Below are 23,932 nucleotides of genomic sequence, written 5' to 3'. Positions count from 1 at the left end.
ATGTACTGGATCAAGATCTGATTCCTGATACCCTCCTTATGGAACTGCTTCGCCGCACGTCAACACCGCTTGTTCAACGTCCTAGAAATCGTGCTGACGGTAAGGGCGGTCGAAGCCAGTTCCTGGCGAGTCATCGCATGCTATTGAGTAAAGAAATAAAGGTGCTTTGTGCAGCTATCAGGTTCTAGGCTCGATAGGCATGGCGCCTAAAAAAGGCTCTGCCTCCGGCAAGGGTAATCCTTCCAAAAAGGCAACACCTGCAGTTCCAGACAGTGATCATATAGTTTTCACCAAGCAGAAAAACGACAAGAAGAAACAGGAGCAGAAAGAATCCGACGGAGCCCCGCCCCGCCCCGACGTGAAAAAGATCATCGGAGGCGCTTCGTGGACCGGCAAGTTGCCCGTCAATCTGCTATCAGAGCATTGCCAGCGCGAAAAATGGAACAAGCCCGAGTATCAGAGTCGTCAAGTTCCTGCAGCAGGCGGTGGAGACAAGCTTCACCGAACATGGGTTGTATTATCGAAAACAGATCCAAAGACGGGGTCTGTGACGAAACTACCCCCATTCCATCTACCTCCAAGTCATGTCCATCTTGCAGATCAGCCAACAGCGCTTGAGGCCCGCCATTTCGCAGCCGCCTATGCTTTATTCCGCGTGTCTAGTATGAAAAATTTGGCGATGGCATTACCCCCAACCTACCGAGATCTCTGGAAAGGCGACTTCCAGCGTCTCAAGGAAGAAGATGTCAAAGATGGTAGGGCATGGAAATATGATGCGGACCCGTTTGCTGCAGAGCTCAAGGGACAGGAGATCAAGGCCGCTCTAGAGAAACGAAAACAAGAAGAAGCGCGGCAACCTCCCAAGATAGAATCACCAGATTTGCCCGGTTCGAGATCTGATAATGTTGCGTCGAAAGCATGGGATCGAGCACCGCGACTTGAGCTCGGACAGGAGGCTCGCACCCGAACTGAGTCAATTATCAGGTCTCGAAGCATCTGGAACCAAAACAAGCTTGAGATCTCCAAACTGCAAGGGGACACCATCGTGTCCGACCTGTCCCGATCTGGCTTTCAACCTTCCCACATCCAAGAAGCCCTTGAAAACTGCGGCACACGAGAAGAAGTGTTAGAGTGGCTTCTTATTCACGTCCCTGAAGATTGCCTGCCTGCATGGAGCTTTCCCCCCGGTTACAATGCAGGGATTACTCTTGTTAGCAGCGACCTTGGGACAGATTCCAAGATAAAGCGATTGAGTCAAGGGGGTTACCCAAGTCAGCTATGTCTTCAAGCCCTACGCGACAACGACGGCGACGAGGCTCTGGCATCAGAGGCTCTCCAGTCACGACTCGTGCCATCCGAGCTCGAGTTGGTTGCGGCTCTGGAAAGCGACGAGCACGTTTGGGATGAAGAAATGACTGCATTAGAAGCCATCCTTGATCGAAGATTTCAGAGGTCTGATCGCAACTTATGCTCGATCCAGGCGGACCCCAATTCAAAGATCTCAGCCACGTTTCACTTTCGTCGTCCGATCTCCGGCTATCCAAGCAGGTCACCCGTCATCTCAATTGAAGCACCTCAAATACCGAGTTACATTCGCCTGAGTGTAACCAAGAGAGCGGTCAGGTATGCACAAGGACATCTGCTTGGTGACTCGATGATATTCAGTTTGTTGGAATGGCTAGAGAGCTCGATGCCAAGTATCATCGAAGATCCTGGAAGACTGAGTGATTTGGAGATAACCCCGGCCCCAGTGGGCAGGATGTTCGCGGCGACGCAGAATGCAACGCAGCATTATTCGATCCCGCCAAGGACCACAGTAAAGGTCTACACGAAGGACAATCGATCCAGTCAAGCAATATTAGATGTTTGGAGAATGCGACAGAGCTCGGAAACTCAACGGACAATGAATTCAGCTCGGCAACGCTTGCCCGCATGGTCCAAAAAGGAGGAAATCACGAGAGTGGTTGACAGATCGCAAGTGACTCTTCTTACAGGAGAGACAGGCTCTGGGAAAAGTACGCAAGCGGTCCAATTTATCCTGGACAACGCGATCGAAAGGATGCAAGGCTCTTCCGTCAACATCATCTGCACGCAACCCAGGAGAGTTGCTGCTCTATCATTGTCAGAACGTGTCAGCGCAGAACGATGTGACAATGAAGGCCAGGAAGTTGGGTATATCATCAGGGGAGAGTCGAAGGTTTCCTCAAAAACGAAAATCACCTTCCAAACTACTGGCGTGCTCCTTCGCCGGCTTCAGAGCTCTTCTAGCCTTAGTTCCGCTCTGGCGAACGTCAGCCACGTCTTCATTGATGAAGTCCATGAACGGTCTCTGGACACGGACTTTCTCTTGGCCTTGCTGCGTGAAGCCCTGCCCTCCTTACCTCGTTTGAAGATTGTTCTGATGAGTGCCACACTCCATGCCGACACCTTCGCCGATTACTTTGGAGGCGATAGAGTCGGCAGAGTTCATATCGAAGGGCGTACATACCCGGTTGAGGACTATTACCTGGATGACGTCGTCCGGCTGGTGGGAAATGAGAAAAGAGAATCGCAGCAGGAGTCAGACGATGAACGTTCCGTGGGTAAAGCGATCCAGAGCCTAGGAATTGGAATCAATTACCAGTTGATCGCTTCTCTCGTACGAGAAATTGACACGCAGCTGGGCAGCTTAAGCGGCGGGATTCTCATCTTCATGCCAGGAACCCTGGAAATCGATCGTTGTCTTAGGACATTCACCGGAATGCCCAAAATCCACGGCTTACCGCTCCATGCTTCCCTCTCACCTGCCGAGCAGCGCCTAGTGTTTAGACAGCCTCCAGCAGGCAAACGAAAGGTGGTTGTCGCCACGAACGTTGCCGAGACATCAATCACCATCGAAGACATCGTGGCGGTGATCGACTCGGGGAAAGTCAAAGAGACTAACTACGACCCTGTCACAAATATCGTGCGTCTTGAAGAGGTTTGGGCTTCTCAGGCTGCTTGTAAACAACGCCGTGGCCGAGCGGGAAGAGTTCGGGCAGGGAAATGCTACAAGCTCTTCACGAGGAATGTAGAAGCCAACATGGCGGACTCTCCAGCACCAGAAATGCTCCGAACGCCGTTAGAACAGTTGTGTCTTTCGGTTAAAGCGACTGGTTCGGCTCGTAACGTGGACGAGTTTCTGGCAAGCACCATCTCGGCCCCCGACGGTCGGGCCGTCGCTACCGCACTCAAGACGTTGCGGCGCATGGGTGCTTTGGAGAATGATCGCTTGACCGGTCTCGGGAACTACTTGGCAATGATACCTGCCGACCTCCGCTGCGCGAAGCTGCTCGTCTACGGCGTCTTGTTCGACTGTACGGAATCCTGTCTGACAATTGCTGCCATCTTGGCAACAAAGAGCCCGTTTGTCTCGCCGCGTGACAAAAGAGACGAGGCGAAGGATGCGAGATTGTCCATGACCGCCTCGGACGGTGACCTTATCGTCGACTACCGAGCATTCGAGATGTGGAAGGAGCTGTCTGCGACGTCGCGGTACCGGGATGTGCAGAATTGGTGTTCATCGAAATTCTTGTCTCCCCAGACTCTCCGCGACATCGACTCAACTCGACAGCAGCTTCTCGACTCCTTGATAGAGACTGGGCTGTTGCCTGCCAATTACAACCGTGACTCATCCGCCTACAACCGACAGAAAAGCAACATCATGCTCCTGCGGGCCATAATCGCGGGGGCACTAAGCCCCCAAATTGCACGCATCCAAATGCCCGACAAGAAATACATCGCATCTATGAGCGGGGCAAAGGAACTTGACCCGGACGCCAAAACAATCAAGTACTTCAACGAGGAAAATGGAAGGGTGTTTGTGCACCCGAGCAGTGTTCTATTCGACGCCCAAGGGTTCTCTGGCAACGCAAGCTTTGTGAGTTACTTCACCAAGATGGAGACGAGCAAGACGTTCATCCGGGATTTGACGCCGTTGAACGCATACGGGTTGCTGCTGTTTGGCGGGCCCATCGAGGTCGATATACTGGGGCGAGGAGTTGTTGTGGATGGGTGGATGAAGCTGAAGGGGTGGGCCAGGATCGGTGTTCTGGCTTCGCGGTTACGGGCACTGTTGGATGATGAGCTGAGGAGGAGAATCGATTCTCCTCGCCACGTCGCGGGTGACGACGTAGGGGACAAGGGTGGGATTATCGACATTGTTCGACATTTGGTGGAGTTCAACGGGCAGGATAGATAGATAGTGATGGGACGAGGTCATTTCCTTTTTGGAGGAGGATGCTGGACAAGTCAATACGAATACCTAGTCGTAGATGTCAGTATCGTCTTGGAAGTTGGAAGACTACCTACCTAGGCACATAGACCGTACGAGTACATGATACCTAGTACACTCCTTGTATGTACGAGCGATACGCGCCAATCCGGCCGGCGATGCCGAAACCGTCTGTGGGTCTTGGCGTCGACGAAATTGCAACCGGCGTGTGTGGCTGCTCTATCATTCAGTAGCACCATGGGGCGCCAGTTGAAGCCACGAGTCTCGCTTCTGAACGCGTCGGAACGAGTCTGAATGTGGAGTGTTGGTGTTGATGTGGCTGAGACTCAGCTGAAGCATAAAGTGCCACTGGATGCCCATGGCCTTTGTGAGCCTCACTAGCCCTGATGGTCTCTCCTTTTCATGTACCTCGTACACCACCTGCACATATTGTCCTTCTGTATCCTCGCTATCCGGACATCGTGGCAGCCACCGGTGGAAAGCCGCTCGTCCGCTCGCACGCTCTCACGCCATCAGAGCCCCTAGAATCGTCGAGACCGGACTATTTGGGTCGCTCCACCCACTCCTTGCCGACTCACAGCTGCCAAACTGAGCGCCTCCTCACTGCCAACAATGGTGATTGGCAGTCTGCTTAATCAGTCTGGCCACAACACACATGCCGCAGTCTATGTTTGGCCCTGCAATGCCGCTTGAGGAAGCCAGGTTGGACGAAGGCTGTCTGGCAAGAAATGGAAAGGAGTCAGTGGACCGAATCAGGAGGACATCGAGTCGCCTCGCCTTTCACATATCAAACCATGGAGACTCGCCCAGCTCGCTTGTCAAAGCTTCTTTTGCACACAATCCATACAGTCAACTGGACCAGGACCTAGGTCATTGAGGCAGCATGTCGTCTTCCATGTCTCCGATCGACAACAAGACCGAGTCATCTCCCATTGGAATCTCCGTCGTCGAGGTCAATCCTTCGTTGAGCAGCCGCGACGGACCTGTGTCGGATCCAAATTTTGCGCCCCAAGAGCAATGGCAACCGGGATTCTGGAAGCGGTTTCCCTGGGTCGGGTTCGGATGTCTCTTGATGGTTGTCGTCTTCTCGACCGTTGCGATTATTATTTTGAAAGTAACAAATGACAGACCCGTCTCGTCATGGCCGCAGAAGATGCCCCCCAACGTCATCTTGTCCGTGTGCAACAGCGGTACTAGCATCTGTATCGCCATCGCCGTGGCACAGGGCATTGCCGTGTCGTGGTGGAGGAGAGCAATGAAAGGCGCGACAATCGCGGATCTGCATAATACTTGGGCCTTTGGTAGCAGTATTGCTTCCGTGGTGTTGAACGTCAAGTATTTCAACATCGCTGCCCTTGCAGCCATCGTCACGAAGATTACAATCATCGACGGCATCCTCTTCCAACGCTCCACCAGCACGTACGTCAGACTGGGACCTAACCGCGACGTCAACATCACCACTTTTCCCACGCCACAGCTTCCATTTACCGCCAAGCTGAATGAGGCCGCTAATGACACAAGCGTCTTGACCTTTGCGTTTACCAGTGATGTTATGAATTGGGATAGCTCTGCCTATGGCCAGCCCTACCAACCTAATGGATTCACTGAGTGTCAGGGCATTTGCAACCTCACCGTCCTTGCCCCCGGGTATATCGCTAATTGTACCAACCATCATGCTCAAATGCGAAGTGTGGATCCGGTCGGCGAAGCTGCGGCACACGTTGGGCCTAACAAGACTCATGCTAATGTCGAGACCATCCTCTTCAGTGTCAGTTTCAACACCACGTTTCCAACGGCGGCGAAGAATTATACTTGGATCGGCCTCAACTTGACATACAACGACGTGGACTCTGACGCTCCAGCGACGCAGAAATGTCCTTTGAAGATATGGACAAAGCAATGCGAGCTGAGAGAGGCGATGTTAAAATACCCCCTCTACCTGGAGTTCGCCAATGGTACCACGACCTCACCCAACGACACGAACTCACAGACAACTGTTTATTTTGGTAGCGTTGACCCGATTGATGGAACCCTGGACCCTGCCACCGGCGACTTTGACGACCACAAAGGCCAAATCCCCGGATTTGACTTCGAGCATTGGATTGCAGAAGCTACCGCCTGGAGGCCTACGAGTGGGGCGTTGACTCGCACTGGCGGTATCGCTCGCGCATTGTCAGATCGCTACAAAAGCACCGCGACGTTAAACACAACAAGCAATGACAAAGGTTCCTCCTATTACCTCTCCACCACTGGGCAACTTTCCGGCACGGAAGAATACGAATACGGTACTGACGGATGCCCTCTCATATTTGTTGATCCAATGACAGACATCATGGTTGGACTGAACACACTGACCTTCCTCACGGCACAAGATCTATATAACCGCCCAACTTTCTTGGATAATCCCGATGCGGATTGGGATGCATACTCGAATTCGAGCCGAGTTTTCGTCCCAGCGAGTGAGCGTAGACCCGAGGTCTATTACCAGACAAAATATGGTTGGATGTTTGGTGCCCTCGCATCTACACTCGTTTGTGTCCTGTTGGTCCTGCCGTCATACTGGGGATTCTGGGAGCTGGGACGGAAGGTGACGCTGAACCCAATCGAGGTGGCCAACGCCTTCCAGGCTCCTGCTTTCGCCCCGGCACACCCCCGGAGCGGCTTAGCTGATGATATCGTGAAAGTGGCAGGAGAGCGAGTGGTGAGGTATACTGTTGCCGAGGCCTCGGAGCGTGGGGGAGCTTATAGGATCGTCCCTCTATGATGAGGGATGATGGGTCGCCACAGACCAGATATTCTTTGTGTAGGTTTATTAATTTTACATCTTTTGTGTTGATACAGCGGTCCGACCGCTCAGCGCTGCCGAGATATCAGGTGCCCCAGTACCGAGTAGTCTAGACAGGGTACTGACTATCTTGTCGTTTACTGCCACCCTACAGTACTGGGAAGCTAGACTACCGGAGTCTCTCCACCTGATGCTGCACGCTTGGTCCGGCGGGCAAGCCTGCCGTCGTGGTGGGAAACATGGAAAACTCGTCCATGATGGACTGCCACACCTCGTCGTCCCAGAAGCCGTCGACCATGTCTGTGGGCTGCTGTGCATCACCACCACTACCACGGACAAACGCATTTCCACCAGAGTCGGCGTTCGGGTGCTGCTGCTGCTGCTGGTGCTGGGGACCTTCCGGCAGCGAGTCCCCGGCGTGCGGCTGAGCATGGACAGTGGGCTTGCGGAGCCGCATGGTGTGGAAAGGCGTCATCACATCGGCCATGGCGCATCTCGCGGTCAGGGGCTGGGCACCGGACTCGCTGATGAGGAGCTCGTAGTCGGTTTCTTCTTCTCCCCCCATCGTCGTGGTGGCTACCGCCGCCGGCGGTCTTTCGCTCTCCTTCTCGCACCGCTCGTGCCAGGCCATCAGGCCGCGCATGCCGCGCGTGAACAGCGCCCACACGTCCTTCTGGTCCGGAGTCAAGCTGTCGTGGGCGCCCGTGCGGGTGAGTTCGTCGCCGAACTTGACCTTGACGCGCCGGGCCATCTCCACCGCGTCGGCCTCGCGGCGCGCCATGGCGCCGTCCCAGCCGCTTGTCGAGGGCAGGCGCGACACCGTCGACAGCACGATCAGCGCGTAGGCCGCAAAGCTGAAAAACGCCGCGGGGAGGTGTCGAAGCGCGTCCTTGGGCACGCTCAGGAAATACTCCAAAAAGCCGCGCGTCGAGGTCAATAGTTCCCACAGTTGTGACGCGATGTTGGTCGAGGAAGGAGCCGTCGTGGTGAGGTCGCGATAGAGCGCCACCTCGTGCATTGTGATGGAGAGGACTTTTAGTTCTGCCATGAGGACGTCTTTTCGATCAAAGGAAAACACCCGTTGTTAGTAAAATTTATGGGTGGACACGGTGGAAAATCTGGGTTTACTCACAATTTTCCTGCGCGGAAGAGAAGCCGGGACTTGCTTCCAGGTCGGCAGTTTCTTTCTTGAAGCCGTTCAGGGACATCTGGACCACCGCGTCGCTCTGGTATCGAATCGAGGCGTGGTCGCCGTACGAGAACCTCTCGCCGATCCGTTGCGCTAGGTATTTGGCATTGACAAAGGCCGTTGCATACACGTCGGTGGGGTACTCCTGCTCGGCTGACAGAACGTGGCAACAGTGTTCGATCCAGCTCGTATGCCTCATGAGCAGCTCTTTGCGGGCCATGGCCATCCTTGACTTGCGTGAGATCAGGGTCAGCTGGGGTGTGGAGAAGTTGCAACTCACGAAGAACAAAGGTAGAAGCAGCCCAGAAGGGCGCGGGTTTCAGCTGTGGTTCTCTGGCACTGTGTCGGCAAGTTGCCCTCGGCATTCAGCCTGCAGAGGTTACTGCCCACTCTCTGGTCACGGTGCGCGGGGCACCGGTCCAGGTCAAGGTCCATGACAAGGGCGATGGCGATTTGGAGAAGCATATAGGACTGGTTGGTCCGGGGGTGGAAGTGGTAATGAATCCAGCTTAGGTGCACAAGCAGCGCTTGTAAGAGTTCGATGCTCCTCTCGTTCCTGATCACCACTCGTTCAGAGATGATCCTCTTCAATTCGGACCCCAGCCTCCTTTGAATGGTGTGGTCTGCTTCCAGACACGCCGTCACTACGGCCAAGAAGAGGGCCGGTTTGTCTCTGCGCAGAGTCGCAGCATCGGTCCCTGGATCAACGACGACAAAAGGGAAGAATTTCGTGTGAACCTGCTTATAAGTCTCGAGGAGGATATCGGCGGTAGCCATTGTCAGGATGCCGCTATCGATCGCATCGAACTCTCTGCTCTCGTCCACGGTCGATGGAGCCGAATTCTGGGTGCTCTGCACATTTGCGACCGAGGCGGACGACACATTGTCACTGCTCTGTTCCTCTGTCGCTGCTGGCGTGGTTGTTATGATGGTAGCATTCGTGTTTCCAACGACATTCTTGTCCGGGGTGAGCAGTGTGAGGAGACTGTTGACCTTTTCTTCGAGTGCCTTGATCCTCCTGTTGCTTGGTCAGATGTATGTGTCGGGCAATGTGCGGACTGACATACGTGGATTGCTTCTCCTTCTGGCGTCGAGGGGTTTCTTCATGAAGACAGTCCCGCCTCAACCTCTGACATCGGTCGCAAACATCCAGCCCACCGTTGAAGGAACACTTCGCCTTGGCCTTGGCGCATCGAACACAGGCTTTGCGTTTTGCTCGAGAGATGCCGACTTGATTCATTGCCGTTCTGGTCCCTTATGAGGCGAACGGGAACGGGAATATCAAGAGATCGAGGGATAAATACTATGGACGGTTGAAGGAGCGGGAACGGACTCGACTATCTCCGCTCATTGGGGAATTAGGGGTGGTGGGGTATCACGTGACAAAGGTTGTTCCTTGTACAACCAATCACAGGATGATGGCGAACGGACTCTTTTCTGTCCGTCGCCGTCTCTTGTCCGTCTTGGGCATTGAATCCTCACTTCACCTTCTCACGCGGTTCATCATCTTCCCTTGTCCGTGTTGCAGTTTGATCCCTTGTTGCTGCGACGTCTAATCTGTTCTCATCATGTTGACATCTGAAAAGGAGATGGCGCGGTCTATCTCTTCCGTCCCTGGAATTAATAATAACATCGTTTCTAATCGAGATTGCTGCCTGTACGGTGCTCGAGATGGCCTCAACCAGGGACGCTGCAATCCTCCTATATCTAATCCACGAACTCTCATTTTTACTCCTCTAGAAGTGGTGCCAAATCATCAACCGCCGGCGAGGGTTCCCTTGATCCTACACCCATGACTGTGGTCCCTTCCAAGTCCTCTTCACTATCAAACGAGCAGCTACTCAGCCGACGACATGCTCCCGCCAGAGAAATCAGAGCATGCCACTGAGGTGTCAATCCCAGTCGCGGACAATGTTGACGCCATCTCAAGCACCCAGGACGCCATCAAGGCCACACAGTCAGAGACTGCTCACCACCTGACTGGCTCAAGGCTGTACCTCGTTCTCGGCGGTCTTGGTCTTGCCATCTACTTGTTTGCCCTGGATGTTGCAGTGATATCTACGGTACGTTGTACTCTTCCCTAAATCTGCCATTTCTCTCACTCCTAATACTACTGCGCAGGCTATCCCGGCCATCACAGTGCAGTTCAATGCTACCACGGCCATTGGCTGGTACGGAGCTGCTTACCCTCTGTGCCTCTGCTCGTTGCAGCCTCTATCTGGAAAGCTCTATGCCAACTTTTCCCTCAAATGGACCTTCTTCGTCTTCGTCGGCATTTTCCTTCTGGGCTCACTACTCTGCGGTGCAGCTGCTAGCTCCAACATGTTCATCCTCGGCCGCGCTGTCGCGGGGACTGGGGGAGCAGGGATCTTCTCTGGCTGTTTGTCCATCCTCGCCATTGTCACTCCACTCTCCAAGCGTGCGGTCTACACTGCCGCCATCTCTTCCCTATTCGGGGTTGGCACAATAACAGGTCCCATTATTGGAGGAGCTTTGACAACGAAGGTATCGTGGAGATGGTGCTTCTACATCAATCTACCTATTGGGGCGGTAACCCTGATAGCGTTGGCTCTCTTCTTCAAGCCTCCCATACGCACGTCCGATAAAGCGCCTCTGCGCGAGAGGATACTAAACATCGATGTCATTGGGTGCGCAATGTTCATCCCGACCATCGTCATGGCTCTTCTGGCACTACAGTGGGGAGGCCACCAGTATCCTTGGAAGTCGGCCACGGTGATCGGGCTCCTATGCGGCTTCGCTGGTTCTGCTGCGCTCTTCCTTGTCTGGGAGCACTGGAAAGGCGATAACGCCATGATCCCTTTCTCCATCGTTTTTCAGCGCTCAATCTTGCTCAGTTGTCTTTTCAGCGCCTTCATGTTTGGTGCGTACATCATCAACATCTACTATATGCCGGAGTGGTTTCAAGTGGTCAAGGGAGCCAGTCCGCTCCATAGCGGTGTCATGACACTTCCAATGGTTTGTTCTCAAATTGTTGCCGCTACGCTTTCAGGGTTAATAAGTGAGTTCGTCCCTAGATCCCCGGGTTCTGGCTAGGCCACAAGATCTAATTCATGTCAAGTCAATCGTACCGGCTACTATAACCCTTGGTTCTTCATCGGTATCGGCCTCATGGCAATTGCCTCAGGTCTCTATACGACTCTCACTTCTTCGACACCTCACGCAAAGTGGATCACATACCTCGTCTTCCAGGGCATTAGTGGAGTATCTTTTCAGGGCCCACTTCTTGCGGTCCAAGCCTCTCTGGCGTCGAAACCTCAACAGATACCCGTCGGCATCTCGACAGTGGCATTCTTCCAATACTTCGGTGCTTCGGTGTTTCAAAGCATTGCCCTGGCGATTTTTCAGAATCAGCTCGTCAAGTCACTCAAGCAGCACGCGGGCCTCAACAGTAACCAAGTTCAGCAACTACTGAATGCCGGATCGGGTCACGCTCGTAAGACGACGTTAAATTCGTTCCCTGAGAAGCTCGAGCTTGTCCTTTGGGCATACAACAAAGCAATTACGAACACGTTTGTAAGTTTTACAAACCGCACCATAAAGGCGCCTCCGTAAGCAACATTTGAGCTAACGAAAATCAAATAGTATGCTTCGCTGGCGTCGGCCATCCTGGCATTTGTGCTTGCATTTGGTGTTGAATGGAAAGATATCCGAGCGAAACCCGCACCTCGAAAGGGCGACGAAGTCGGAACCGAACCGACGAGCAACGACAGCGGGCAGCCTTTATGATATGATCCGGTGGCGAAGAAGAGAATGATGTCCTGTTAACTCGCAGTTGAAATTCATCTTACTATGGTTGAGGGACATAAGTAACCTTTCATTGTCGAATTAAGGTTGGGTTGTCCAAAGGAAATCACAAACTTTGAGCGCTAGTGAATTGTTTGCTGCTGGAACCTGCACAGACCATAAATATCTGGGACATCGCTCTGCGCCTCTTCACATTCGACCACACCATTTTATGCTCTTCGAACCGTTCGATATGTTTCATGGTGGCCAATTGCAACCGATCTGGCCGGGCACTTGCTCCGAGGTCTTGGTCGTCTTGTCACAAAGTCTATTTTCCTGATGGAGAGAAAATGTGTGCCATCCGAGACTCTTCTCACTTCAACAAGCAGTCCATCCATGCTTACCCATTCCACAGGGTCCTAACTTTACTTTGGACGATCTCTGTTGCTCGTTGTCAACTTCCGCTCTCTCCGGCGAGCCTAGACTGTCATTATCTTTCCGTCGAATAAATAAATCTTCATCCCTCAACTCAGTCACGCCACAGTGCGACAAGCCTTAATCGTGGGCTCAACATGACGACTTCCGCTAACCGCAGCTCAGGATCCCATAGATGGTGCCTCATTGCGCGTCACACGCCATTATACCGACAGAATCCTGCAACGCTGCTGAGACCACGCTTCGAAGATGGGACACAGAGTGATCCGCCAGACAGGTCTCCCTGCGAACCTGCTGAGCCGACTGCCAAAGTTCAAGGCCAGTCTGGGTCTTATCATGGACCCACGGGCCTTGGTTTTGCCGACCCCATGATCTGCCATAGGAACTTGTTGCGTCAACATCGAGTGGGCCATCCGAGAGACCCAAGGACCTGGTAAACCTTGGATATCCGACCAAGACATGTTGTCCACAAGCACCGAGAACTCTTCGATCACATGCCGCTGGAACAAGGTCATGATGTTCTCTTTGTGGTGCGTGCGTGACAAAATATATATGTATTTTCACCCTGCTGGCATTTAACCTCGTCACGAAGAGTCACCACTTTTGAAAGCCATCTCCATGGATAGTTACGCGGCACAGTCACGCAATGAATCAAACGGCGGCCGCTCACCTGATCGAAATCCCGATCTTTACAGTATTTGAGACGATAGTCCTCTTGAGCCTCCTTTTCGGATATCATATCTACTTCGCTCGACATCTCTCTTTCCACGGCAACACCAGCCTTCAATATTCGACGCTGTCTCTCGTCGAATCTTGTGCCATAGTACAATGGTCTCCGTGCACTCGAACAAGAACAACCGGGGTCTCACGAGACCTCTCGAACCCTCCGACCAGTCGCCGCCAGCGCCTCCCTGCGTCACTCCAGCGTCTGTCACAGACACGGATGATAAGTTTCAGGTTCGAAAGTTCTTCCCGAACCCAGGCCGAAGTGCCTGGAAACAGGTATTTTCTGCAAGACACGAAAAGATGTGCAAAACGCCTCAACCTCCACATCCGGACGGCCACATTTCCCCAATCTTCAAAAAGTCCAACTTTAGCCGGTTAGACGCCATCCGCGGGCTTGAAAAACCCCTCGAAACCTGGCTCGATCCCCGATATACCATCGACGACGAATTTTACGGCCGAATCCGGCCTGCGCTTGTGCTAGCGACACGGTTCTGCAAATATACATCTGAATTTTTCAACATTCTAGTCTTTGGCGAGTTTGAATTGGAGGGTCGGATCCTAAAATATGATCGTTTTACGGAATTGGAGCTTGGGTCTGAATCGTTCCCAGCTATGATGGACAATCTCACCAACATGCAGTTCTTCACCGGCTATCATGATAATAATCATGACCGTCACGCGGATACATATGCGTCAACCCACTTCGGGACACATCCAAAAAATTGCACTCCACGAATGACAACCACCGCTGTGCAGCTCAATAACAAATTCACCACATTCTTTACCCACGTCCACTATTACTCATTCGCAGATGAGGTCAAGAACGTGATGACAGTCAGTTTAGCCATAACTCTGATGCACGAGCTGGTGCATGTATGGTACACTCTGCGGAGAATGGAAGTCGCCCGATTTGGCCACCTGGAGCTGTGCAAGCTCATGCAGAAGGAGCCGTACTTCTTCGGAAATGAGAAATGGAACGAGTTGGGCTTATCTTGGGAACATTTCGCCTTCAGAGGCATGCCGCAGTTAAACACCTCGGGCAAGGGGGGTTATGCACGGGCAAAGAGTCTCCGCTTAACACCCTTGCTCAACGGCACTGACAAAAACGACGAGGTCATTGTGGACTCAGAGATTGTGCGCGCTCTTCTCGACCAGGAATGCTGGGAACTATATGAAAGATTGCTCATCGGAGATCTTGCTGCCGGTTATATGTCCATCAGAGGCATGGGGATTTTGGAGAGGATGAATATGGTTGTCGCCTTGCGGGAATTTTACAATGAGACTGGTCGGCTGCCTCTTTCGGCAGAGTTACTCAGAGCCACGGGACAACACTTTAGGAAGCAACAACGCCCAAAATCAATGTCCATAGATGCCGAGATAACCAAGATCACCACCAAGCTACAAACACTATCCTTAGATCCCGAGATGAGCGAGATCACCACCAAGCTACACTCGCTATCGATCCATACCAAGACAACCGAGATCACCACCAAGCGACAAGCACTATCGATCCATACCAAGAAGACCGAGATCACCACCAAGCTGCAAAAACAATCGACCGATGCCAAGATTAGCGAGGTCACCAATGTGCTACAAACGTTATCGACCAATACCAAGAAGACCGAAATCAAGACCAAGCCACAAACCCTATCGACCGAAACCAAGAGGACCGAAATCGTCACTATGCTACAAGAAAACTGTGGCTTCTCGTCTCCAGGTCCAATATGGGCGGAGGAATGCATGAATTATGCCCTCGAGTGGCAATTCTTACATGAGGAAGCCATCTCTGATCCCGAGTACTTGGCTGGGAGGGCGCGCAACCAAGAGAGGATCGAAAATGCGCGACTTGGACGGTCTCACCGGCGGGAAGGCAAAAGGTGGTCCAAACGGAGGGACGAACAGGAACCGGCACTCTATAAATGGTGAGAAAGCCCTACAAAGATTTCGAAGCATCCGCAGGGATCTAGAAGCGCCTGGCGTGACCCGTACTCGAGTCGCCCATGACATATCCTGGTGTTGGAGGACATATTTGACGGAGGACCAGACGATGCAGCGGACCCGATGCTCAACGAAATCTCCCGGTCGACAGAACCACGACGGAAGGCGCCGAGATGAAAGACAACAAGTTCCCCGGTCTGCGGAGCTGGAGATGTGCGCCAGGCGCAATTTGCGGCACTACCACAGAGTATCTGACATTGATGAGAGATGGGGTTTTTGCTTATTGGTTGTTCGGTGTTGACTCTCTTGTTGGGAAGAGATATTGAGATTTGATGATCATTTAGCGGGTACATCGAGCGTTCAAGCGTGTGACATTTGCAAAGGGATAGGGCGCGATAGGTTTTCGACGTCGAATTCGGTGAAGGACGGGACATTAATAGGCCTGCGTGGAGGTCCACCTTCTCGTGGTGCAGGCTGTGAGTAACTCCTTACGAGAGACTGGCGACCTCTTTAATGAGCGAAACCGAGAGACCTCAAGACTACCTTTGAAAACGAATATATAGGGATATAGGGTTTTCGTACCTCTTTACGAGTCTGTTCTTCAATAGAACCCTCCTCTAAACCGGAATACACAATCGAGGTTTTTAACACCTCTACCGAGTTCTCCTTTACTGTTTCTACCAACGTTCAAAAGTAATTCTATCTGAAGAGAAGGAATCCCATCGAGAAACGTCAGGGATATAGAGAGCGAATTCGTCCGAGTAGCGAGAGATGGGATGCGTCCCCCCTTTGCGCAAAGACCAAACCAGTTCGATGTGTATCCGTTTAGTTCTTGGAGAGAGAGAACCTCCCGCCGCTTTGTTGGGTGGGAGCCTCGCCCCCTTTAACCGACAGCCTGCTCCCATGGAGTCAAGAGACACCTTAACACAGCGCGGTGACGGAATCTCTTATTTCAAGGCGGCTTGAGAAACTAAAGATCTTGTAGCTCCGGTGCCTGGAGATTAAGTCTCTGGGACCCTCTGGAAACAGGGGGCGAAGATGCTGACTGGATTCCGAGGACAGAAGACTAGGTACCGACGGTGTTCAGGTGCGAACCAGATCAATCAACGAGCCAAAAAATGCCAGAGCGAACCCGGCATGAGAGAACCCATCTTCGCTTGTGCACTAACTACTAGGTCATTAACAGTTTTTCAAAATCAATTCGAGGCCCGAACCGAATACTCGATCCCACCCATATTCCCCAATATGGTCATTGGCCCCCAGGCTCCGTTTCTTCTTTGTTCCCTGCAGTGCTTTCAAGCCGGGATCGGCTTGCTTTTAAACCGGATCGGGTAGTAGTTGTAGTAATAGTCTGGCTCGCCGTCCTGGGGGCCATTGATCACATTCGTCCTTGGAAGATCACACACGTCCAGAAATAGGGCACCCTTGCACTCCAGATGGCGAGCTCTGGGCTCTGGTACTTTCGGGGATTACTATACAGGTGATTGATCTACCGATGGTCGTCGTGTAGTATCGGTGAATTTGCCATAATATCCCATACGGAACCGCCCGTGTAAGCTGGTTGTTTCTTTCTCTCCCTCACTCACGCACACACACACGAGGCACGAGATACGAAGTTACGAGACACGAAACACGAGAGATTCGTCCTTATATTATTACCCATCTCGACTAAAGGGCGGTGGACGGTCGAGAGTGCAACGCCCCCCTTCCGCTTCTGTTGAAAAAGAGAGCGCTGGACGACGGAGGAGGAGAATAGCGAGACAAAGAAACAGATATTATTGTCATGTCGCAGCAATATCCGTACGGACAGCCCCCGCCCTATCCACGCGCGGCAGGTGGTCAATATCTACCGCAACCACAGCTCTACCCACCGAGTAGTGGAGGAGGAGGAGGAGGAAGTAGACCAGGCAGCCCTTATGAACAGTTTGAACCGGCGGTGGCAGCGCAGCAGGCGTGGGCTGGCCCGGGCTATGCACAACAACAGCAACCATTTCCTCCTCCTCAGCGGACACCAAGTCCGTATCGTCAGCAGCCACAGCTGCAGGGGTATCCGTCTCAGGGATATCCGCCTGGTCAACAGCCAGGATATCCTCCACCACAATATCCCCCTCCGCAGGGTTATCCTGCTCCTTCTCCTCAAGCATATCCGCCCCAAGGATACCCTCCCCCAGCGCAGGGATACCAGTATGCTCCTCCTTCGCCTCAACCTCAACAACAGCAAGGCGCACCCTACACGCTCGTCTTCCAACCGACCTCCCAAAAGCACACCCACTCACTGACCCCCCTGGGCTCCAGCACCCCGACATATCTAATAACCTACAACCGCCCCCTGATATACTCGTCCGGGCCCGAAATCACCATCACGACCCCCTCAGGCGCCCAACTAGCCACAGCAGCCTGGCACACATGGAGCAGCAAGATCGACCTGAACTTCTCCACCACGGGCGCCCAGATCACCTACAAGGACAACTTCGAGCCCGCAGGCCCCGGCGGTTCCGCGACGCTGGGCCGACTGTTCTGGACCATCACAAACGGCAACGACAAACAAGCAAACCTCAAGTGCGCGGACCGCACGGGCGCGGCCGTCTGCACCGTGGTCCTGCACGACAAACTGCGCAGCGGCAAGATCGAGATCTGGAGACAAGGGTTGGAGAAGGACATCTTTGAACAGCTTGTCGTGAGCGCCGTCGCGGAAATCGAGGACTGGAGGAGGAAGATGGAGAGCAAGAATAATCAGCCGGCGATCAATGCCGGGATCGTGGCGGCGGCGTTGAACAACTGAGACGGAGATAGGGGTATAGGCAGTTGGGGCATGATGAAGGGGGAAAAGGAGATAGGGACTTGAACGGGTGTGGTTGGGAGTATACCGGCTGTTGAGATCCCAAACTGCTTCTCCGTCGAGAATGATCATGGAAGACGAGGAGCTTTTCCTGTACCTGATCATCAGCCTTGCTGGACAAATTGTGAGGGTTTCGCAATAACAAGACTCTTTCCGGCTGGCTACCGGGAGTCGCGAATAAAGCTTTCGTTTTGACAAATAAATCGATTACAGGGTATGCTCTGTTGGTTAATATTTCACCTTCCCAATGGCCTCGTTCATCAAATCAGCGTAGTGTATCCAATATACATTAACCTCACGCTCACACCGCCATGATCTCACTCGCTCCCAGCTCACTTCTTGACCGCAGCAACCTCTTCCTCTTCCTTCAAAATATCCGGCACCGGTCCCACGGGAGTGATTCCAAACTGATTGATCTGCTTGTGACTCTTAGTATAATGCTTCTTGATATGTTCAAACTGCGTCGTCTCCCCGAACGCCGGGATGTTCCAGTACAAATGCCTCAGCCACCGGTGAATATGCGGGTATCCACTTCGGATGTCCCTGATGTTGCACTTGAAATGCTGCACGTAGACCGGGTCGAAGCGGACGATGGTGGTATACAGCCGGACGTCGGCCTCGGTTAGCTGAGAACCGAAATAGTAGGGTCCTTGGGAAGAGGATTCGGCCAGGATGGATTCGGTGCGGTCGAGCGATTTAAACAGTTGGACGACGTTGCGTTCGTAGGCTTCCTGCGTGGTGGCGAATCCGCTCTTGTAAACGCCGTTGTTGATGTCGTCGTACGTCCATTTGTTCACTTCCTCGATCTTGTCTTTGAGAGAGTCCGGGTACAGCACGACGTTCTTGTACTTTTCGGGTAGCAGGTCGTCGAACGCCGTGTAGAACATGCGAATGATCTCCGAGGACTCGTTGGATACGATCGTCTGTTTCTTCTTGTCCCACAGAGTGGGCACCGTGAAACGGCCTTCGTAGTTCGGTTCTGCGGCAAAGTACAGGTCACGAAGGTGGGTGTTGTTAGGGTGGAGAGGATCCGGCGTGGTGTTTTCGCCGGGGACTTTTTCATCGGGCGTTGCGAAGCGCCAGCCTGGAAGGAAGTTGTGTCAGAGCACACTCTCCTGTGAATTGGGGATATCCCGCGGAAGCAACACACGTACCTTTCTCGGCCATGTGCCAATGTACACTGGTAAAGGGGATGATCTCTTCCAAACCCTTCAGTTTCCGCACGATGAGTGTTCGGTGTGCTGTTTGCGGTCCTTTTGTCAATGACACCCCTTCTCTTTCGCATATTCAGACTAGGTAGGGACTCCCACATACCCCAAGGACACGCATAGCTGACGTATAGATGGTATCTCCCTTTCTCGGCGGGGAATTCAGCATTCGGATCGCTCGAGATCCAATTCCGAAACGATGAAACCTGTCTCTTGAACTCGCCCGAGGTGTCGCCCGGCTTCACCCAGTCTGTAATGGTTCCTTTGCCCTGTAGCAAGAAGTCTATGTTCAGTCCCATCTCGAGGTAGTATAACGCGACAATAGAGACAAGAATAGCGAGGATAGAGGTTGCGAAAAGAGAGCTGCTCCGTACCGATGACATGGTGGATTCCGATATCTGCGCGGGTGGTGCTTGCTGCGGTTTTGACTTGGTGGTTATGTGACCTCGTACTAGCTGTAGTCGAGCCCGTGCGAGGATGCTGGACATGGACCGGCTGAGATGGGAGCAACTGAATTGGTAGAGGGAGTAAGGAGCAGCTTTTGTAGATGCTCGCCAAATGCGCAGGTGAATAATTCCATTGGCGACATGCGGAACGGTCGCCGACACCAGACAAATGTCGATGACACAATGTGGGGGTATTCGCGAGCCACAAGAGGCACCGGGTGGCATCTGGGTGGCATCTAGAGGGGCATTAGACGACAAATACGAGGGACATGGATGATGACTAAACCATGTATCCTGACTAAAGATGCGGTAAGACAGCAAGCAACATCCGGCAATAGGGACTTTCTCTTTGCGGCCACGGCGGAGCCAGGTCCATTGGTTTTTTTTTTCTCAAATGCTTCGCGTTGGCTATGTCGGACTGTTAGGGTCTGTTTGAAAAGTACCTAGGAACCTTCCTGTATTCGTGGTACAGAGGTGAGAGAAACAAGATCTATCGAGGCTATAGCGAAACTCCAACAGTTCATCGACCTCCGCAAATTGCGCCCCGTTTTGCACCACTTACGAGTGAAGATCTTCCACATTTCCGCCCTCACTTTTTTGCGTGGAGATGTAAGATTCACTTCGAACCGAGTTTCACCGTCAAAAACAATGGAGATACAAAGGCCCTCGATGCAAGAGAGTTGCTGTTGATTCGGTCACACCTGGGATATTATTAGCCCTTTGCATGGGCGAAGAAGTTCACTAGGTTGACTTAGGCCCTTTGCAGGTGCATCCTATCCCCCACTCTTACCGAGGACTACCTACTGTTGGTAGGCTATCCCCAGGTTACGCCAACAACGCTTGGGCCAGCTGGGACCCTACACTACGACCCTTCTTCAGATGGGTTCGTAATAGCTATCTACTAAATAGGCGGTTTAAAAGCTAGATCTACAGCAAATTTAAGGCGAGATAAGTTCCACGGCCGTGGCACATTTGGATACGAATGTGTCCTTGCTTGTCGGTGCGCAGCTCTTCGAATGCTGCACCAAGTCGTCGGTCGGCCGTGGTTCGACAACTGCCAAGTGGCATTGATTACGCGACCTTACGCCAGAGGCTGGGCACTGCTAGATCTGCGAACATGCTGCAGGCTACGGTCCGGGACTTAGTATTCGGAGTATAACAATCAAGTGTGCTAGCACGATCGGCACGTCATCGATAGTCGCGGTCTTCATGCAAAGATCGAATGTGGTATGTCTGAGCCGAAGTTGAGATGGGAAACAAAGTCGTTCAAAACCAAGCAAGACCAGAATGGTAATGTCTAAAAATCCCCTCGCCGTCCATTTCACAGTAAGATCCCACCGCATGCTGTTTCGAATCTGTTCAATTGCATATTCGAACAATGGATGGTCAATCGCCGCTGTTGCAGGCATATACTCGTTGCGTTTCATGTCTTGAAATGGTCTACTTACTGTGAGCCGACGTATGGTAGGCGCTCGATGTCCAAAGATTCCGCCGCCATCGGCTCTGTCTGATCCGAAGCGGCAGCACCTCCCTTTCTGATTCAGGGCCCTGTGGCGTAGAAAACAAGTGTTGTTCGATGGACGATTGTGAAAGGAAAAATCCCGGCCGATCATCCTCGGAAGACAATACCCCGAGAACAAATTAGCCACGGCATCCCGCATTTAACGAAACGATGGCTCTTGCGACCTTATTGCATTCTACGACCTTGTAACTTGGGCGACAAAACTTTTTTGCGAAACTTTGGCTTCTTTTTGATCGATTCTATTCTGTTTCCTCGAGCCAGCCCAGCATGTCGATGTCAATTGAGGAATGCGCAACTCCACGGCCCCCAAAGCCAACCCCGTCCACGCCCGAAAATGTCTTTGATCAACTCTCCATGAAAGATCGAGTGGTGTGCATTACAGGTGCTTCAGATGGCATTGGATGGGCGGTTGCTGAAGCCATGGCAGAGGCCGGAGCCAATCTTGCTCTCTGGTACAACACGAACGACGCAGCCAAATCCAAAGGGGCACAACTGGCGTCTAAACACGGTATCAAGGTCAAAGCCTATCAAGTCGAAGTTTCAGATCCGTCGCGGGTACAACAGGCTGTCGCGGAAGTAGCTCAAGACTTCGGTCGTCTGGATGTCTTCGTTGCAAACGCTGGGATGGCCATTTCCAAGCCAATCCTCGAGCAAACAGTGGACGAATATCGAAAGCAAATGGCAGTCAACGTGGATGGGGTCTTTTTCTGTGCCAAGTACGCAGGAGAGGTCTTCAAGAAACAAGGCCGGGGGAACTTGATCATCACGTCCAGCATGTCGGCTCACATTGTCAACGTTCCCGTGGACCAGCCTGTCTACAATTCCACCAAGGCCGCTGTGACCCATCTGGGCAAAAGTCTGGCGCGAGAATGGCGGGATTTTGCGCGCGTCAACATCGTCAGTCCCGGTTTCTTCCAGACAAAAATGGGAGCCTCGCCATTGTGCGAGAACGAAGGGCACCGGATGGCGGTGCTTGGACGTCAAGGGCACGTGCGGGAGCTCAAGGGTCTCTATCTATATCTGGCGAGTGATGCGTCGAGCTTTCAGACTGGAAGCGATGTTCTCATCGACGGGGGCTATACTTTACCTTGAAACCATATAGTGGATTGTTGGTGAAACTTGACGTTGAGACACAGATTCTACCACAGACAACTCTTCCAGAAGCGGGGAATGTAGTCAAGATTGTCCTACTCATAAGCGGACTGTCTCAATCGCTGTCATAGATGCCTGTGCCCGCAAAGGATTCAACTCTAGTGTCATCTGAGGAATGATCAATCCATGTTCGACGTGCCGACATTGCGACGACCAACAAACGGGGGCGCGATCACTTGGTGGGTGGGGAAGTCAACATCCTCCAGATGTATGATGGCTTGGCACGTCGGAGAAAGTCCATATTTGGTTAGAGCGACAGAATAGGCAGGGTGCTCGACCTGCCCATCCTGCCCTGAGACGTCCTCTCACTGCGGCACAGCGGCCGAGTCTTATGAGATCTTATGTTCTGACGTCTAGGAATCTGCAGTATATTTAGGCCTTGTCAAATTTACTGCCATTTGTCCCAGATTGTGACTCATCCGAGGGCTAGCATGTCAAGATATGCAGGAGGAGCGCATGAGCTGGACACTTCTGTGACATGAATGGTATGGTGACGTTGAGACAAACACTTGACTCAGGATCCACTATCCACGCCAGCTATTATCAAGAGACCCGTCCCTTGCGAGAGAAAAGTATCCAGAGCATTCCAGAACTGCTTGAAACACTTTGAATTTTGTTGCACGGGCCTTCTTCTCAAGCAGCTATTGTCAGATAGCTAGATATAGCACCATAGCACACGACGTAGTGAAGCAGGCATTACCTACTTAGGCTGTCCAGTCGACGAGGGTAGGAATCAATTCAACTCGGATTCGAAGGAATGGAATCCTTTTCGAAGCCTTTACCGCATTAGGCAGACTTTTCCACCAGCAAATGCCTCTGTGGTTCCCCTGTCATGCAGGATCGATGGGACTCTGGTAGTCCAGATCGCCCAACATTCCGTGATTTCATGACTGACATTTTGGATCCTTGGCACGATACTCTTGAAACCGTCCTCTTTTATAATCACTCCGAATGAATCTTGCGGAAAGAATTGTCGAGCCTATACCTCGTCACCTGAAAGAGACTTCCATCCGAGTATCTTCCTCCATATTGACATCTCCGGCTCAGACACTACGTCTTGTCCAGCTCTGGTGAGTGCCTCTCTGGGGGCATATCCGTCACTCCGGCGATCTCGATGCACTTGTATATCTACTGGACGTATACTGCTGCGACGCGAGATATATCTCTGCTGCAAAATTTCGGCCGTTCTTCCTTGTACTTTCGGTATCTCGATTTTTAACGCACAAGAGAATACAAACTTGTTGGTCGGCCAATCTCCTTTTGTGAAAACTACCTAGAAGACCGGTGTAAATAGAAATCATAATGCAGAGAACCAGTGCCTAACCATTTAGTGAGGTTGGTAGTGGCGCGATAGAAGTAGCCAGCCTCGTGCTTAGCCTTGTGAGGGGTAACCACGCCTTTGGTCACTCGCGGGCCGTGACAACAAAGTTCAATCACAGCACTCAGGGCCGGTCAAGGCCGGGACCGGATGTTGTGAGCCGAGCGGCAGTAGAGAAGTTATAGGTAGCAAGGTTTTCCACCAGACCTCGGTAGCCCTGCTGCTGCGGGCGCTCCATGCTTCCTCCACGGAAATATGGATTCCTGACAAAGGGAGAAGTGCGCCAGTCAGAGGCCTTAGCGGTCTCGTTCCGACGCACGAGCGTGGACAAAACAGAGCCTATGACGAACTAGAATTCATGCCGTACCGCCTTCTAGC

General features: G+C 52.5%; 8 protein-coding genes across 8 annotated transcripts; 6 read left to right on the top strand and 2 right to left on the bottom strand.

Annotated features, from left to right (window-relative positions):
• Nucleotides 1-199: 199 nt before the first annotated feature.
• Z520_02886 (uncharacterized protein) lies at nucleotides 200-4,219 on the top strand (the record flags this gene model as incomplete). The annotated part of the gene is made up of 1 exon (XM_016773399.1): nucleotides 200-4,219. The coding sequence occupies one exon, from the start codon at nucleotides 200-202 to the stop codon at nucleotides 4,217-4,219; it is 4,020 nt and encodes a 1,339-aa protein (XP_016635456.1).
• Nucleotides 4,220-5,135: 916 nt separating this feature from the next.
• On the top strand, nucleotides 5,136-7,016 carry Z520_02885 (uncharacterized protein; the record flags this gene model as incomplete). Its single annotated transcript, XM_016773398.1, has 1 exon — nucleotides 5,136-7,016. One exon carries the CDS (start codon nucleotides 5,136-5,138, stop codon nucleotides 7,014-7,016), a length of 1,881 nt encoding a protein of 626 aa, XP_016635455.1.
• A 190-nt stretch (nucleotides 7,017-7,206) lies between these two features.
• Nucleotides 7,207-9,466, bottom strand: Z520_02884 (uncharacterized protein; the record flags this gene model as incomplete). Its single annotated transcript, XM_016773397.1, has 4 exons — nucleotides 7,207-8,093; nucleotides 8,170-8,453; nucleotides 8,507-9,244; nucleotides 9,294-9,466. The coding sequence occupies 4 exons, from the start codon at nucleotides 9,464-9,466 to the stop codon at nucleotides 7,207-7,209; spliced, it is 2,082 nt and encodes a 693-aa protein (XP_016635454.1).
• Nucleotides 9,467-10,079: 613 nt separating this feature from the next.
• On the top strand, nucleotides 10,080-11,973 carry Z520_02883 (uncharacterized protein; the record flags this gene model as incomplete). The annotated part of the gene is made up of 4 exons (XM_016773396.1): nucleotides 10,080-10,289; nucleotides 10,348-11,245; nucleotides 11,306-11,760; nucleotides 11,830-11,973. The coding sequence occupies 4 exons, from the start codon at nucleotides 10,080-10,082 to the stop codon at nucleotides 11,971-11,973; spliced, it is 1,707 nt and encodes a 568-aa protein (XP_016635453.1).
• A 1,260-nt stretch (nucleotides 11,974-13,233) lies between these two features.
• Z520_02882 (uncharacterized protein) lies at nucleotides 13,234-15,057 on the top strand (the record flags this gene model as incomplete). The annotated part of the gene is made up of 1 exon (XM_016773395.1): nucleotides 13,234-15,057. One exon carries the CDS (start codon nucleotides 13,234-13,236, stop codon nucleotides 15,055-15,057), a length of 1,824 nt encoding a protein of 607 aa, XP_016635452.1.
• A 1,795-nt stretch (nucleotides 15,058-16,852) lies between these two features.
• On the top strand, nucleotides 16,853-17,851 carry Z520_02881 (uncharacterized protein; the record flags this gene model as incomplete). Its single annotated transcript, XM_016773394.1, has 1 exon — nucleotides 16,853-17,851. The coding sequence occupies one exon, from the start codon at nucleotides 16,853-16,855 to the stop codon at nucleotides 17,849-17,851; it is 999 nt and encodes a 332-aa protein (XP_016635451.1).
• Nucleotides 17,852-18,240: 389 nt separating this feature from the next.
• On the bottom strand, nucleotides 18,241-19,499 carry Z520_02880 (uncharacterized protein; the record flags this gene model as incomplete). The annotated part of the gene is made up of 3 exons (XM_016773393.1): nucleotides 18,241-18,992; nucleotides 19,063-19,149; nucleotides 19,223-19,499. The coding sequence occupies 3 exons, from the start codon at nucleotides 19,497-19,499 to the stop codon at nucleotides 18,241-18,243; spliced, it is 1,116 nt and encodes a 371-aa protein (XP_016635450.1).
• Nucleotides 19,500-21,351: 1,852 nt separating this feature from the next.
• Z520_02879 (uncharacterized protein) lies at nucleotides 21,352-22,176 on the top strand (the record flags this gene model as incomplete). The annotated part of the gene is made up of 1 exon (XM_016773392.1): nucleotides 21,352-22,176. The coding sequence occupies one exon, from the start codon at nucleotides 21,352-21,354 to the stop codon at nucleotides 22,174-22,176; it is 825 nt and encodes a 274-aa protein (XP_016635449.1).
• Between the last annotated feature and the right edge of the window lie 1,756 nt (nucleotides 22,177-23,932).

Source organism: Fonsecaea multimorphosa (genome assembly GCF_000836435.1).
Source record: "Fonsecaea multimorphosa CBS 102226 unplaced genomic scaffold supercont1.4, whole genome shotgun sequence".
NCBI classification, from domain to species: domain Eukaryota; kingdom Fungi; phylum Ascomycota; class Eurotiomycetes; order Chaetothyriales; family Herpotrichiellaceae; genus Fonsecaea; species Fonsecaea multimorphosa.
The sequence above is the reverse complement of the archived record's forward strand: the minus strand, read 5'-3'. Positions and strand labels throughout refer to the sequence as shown.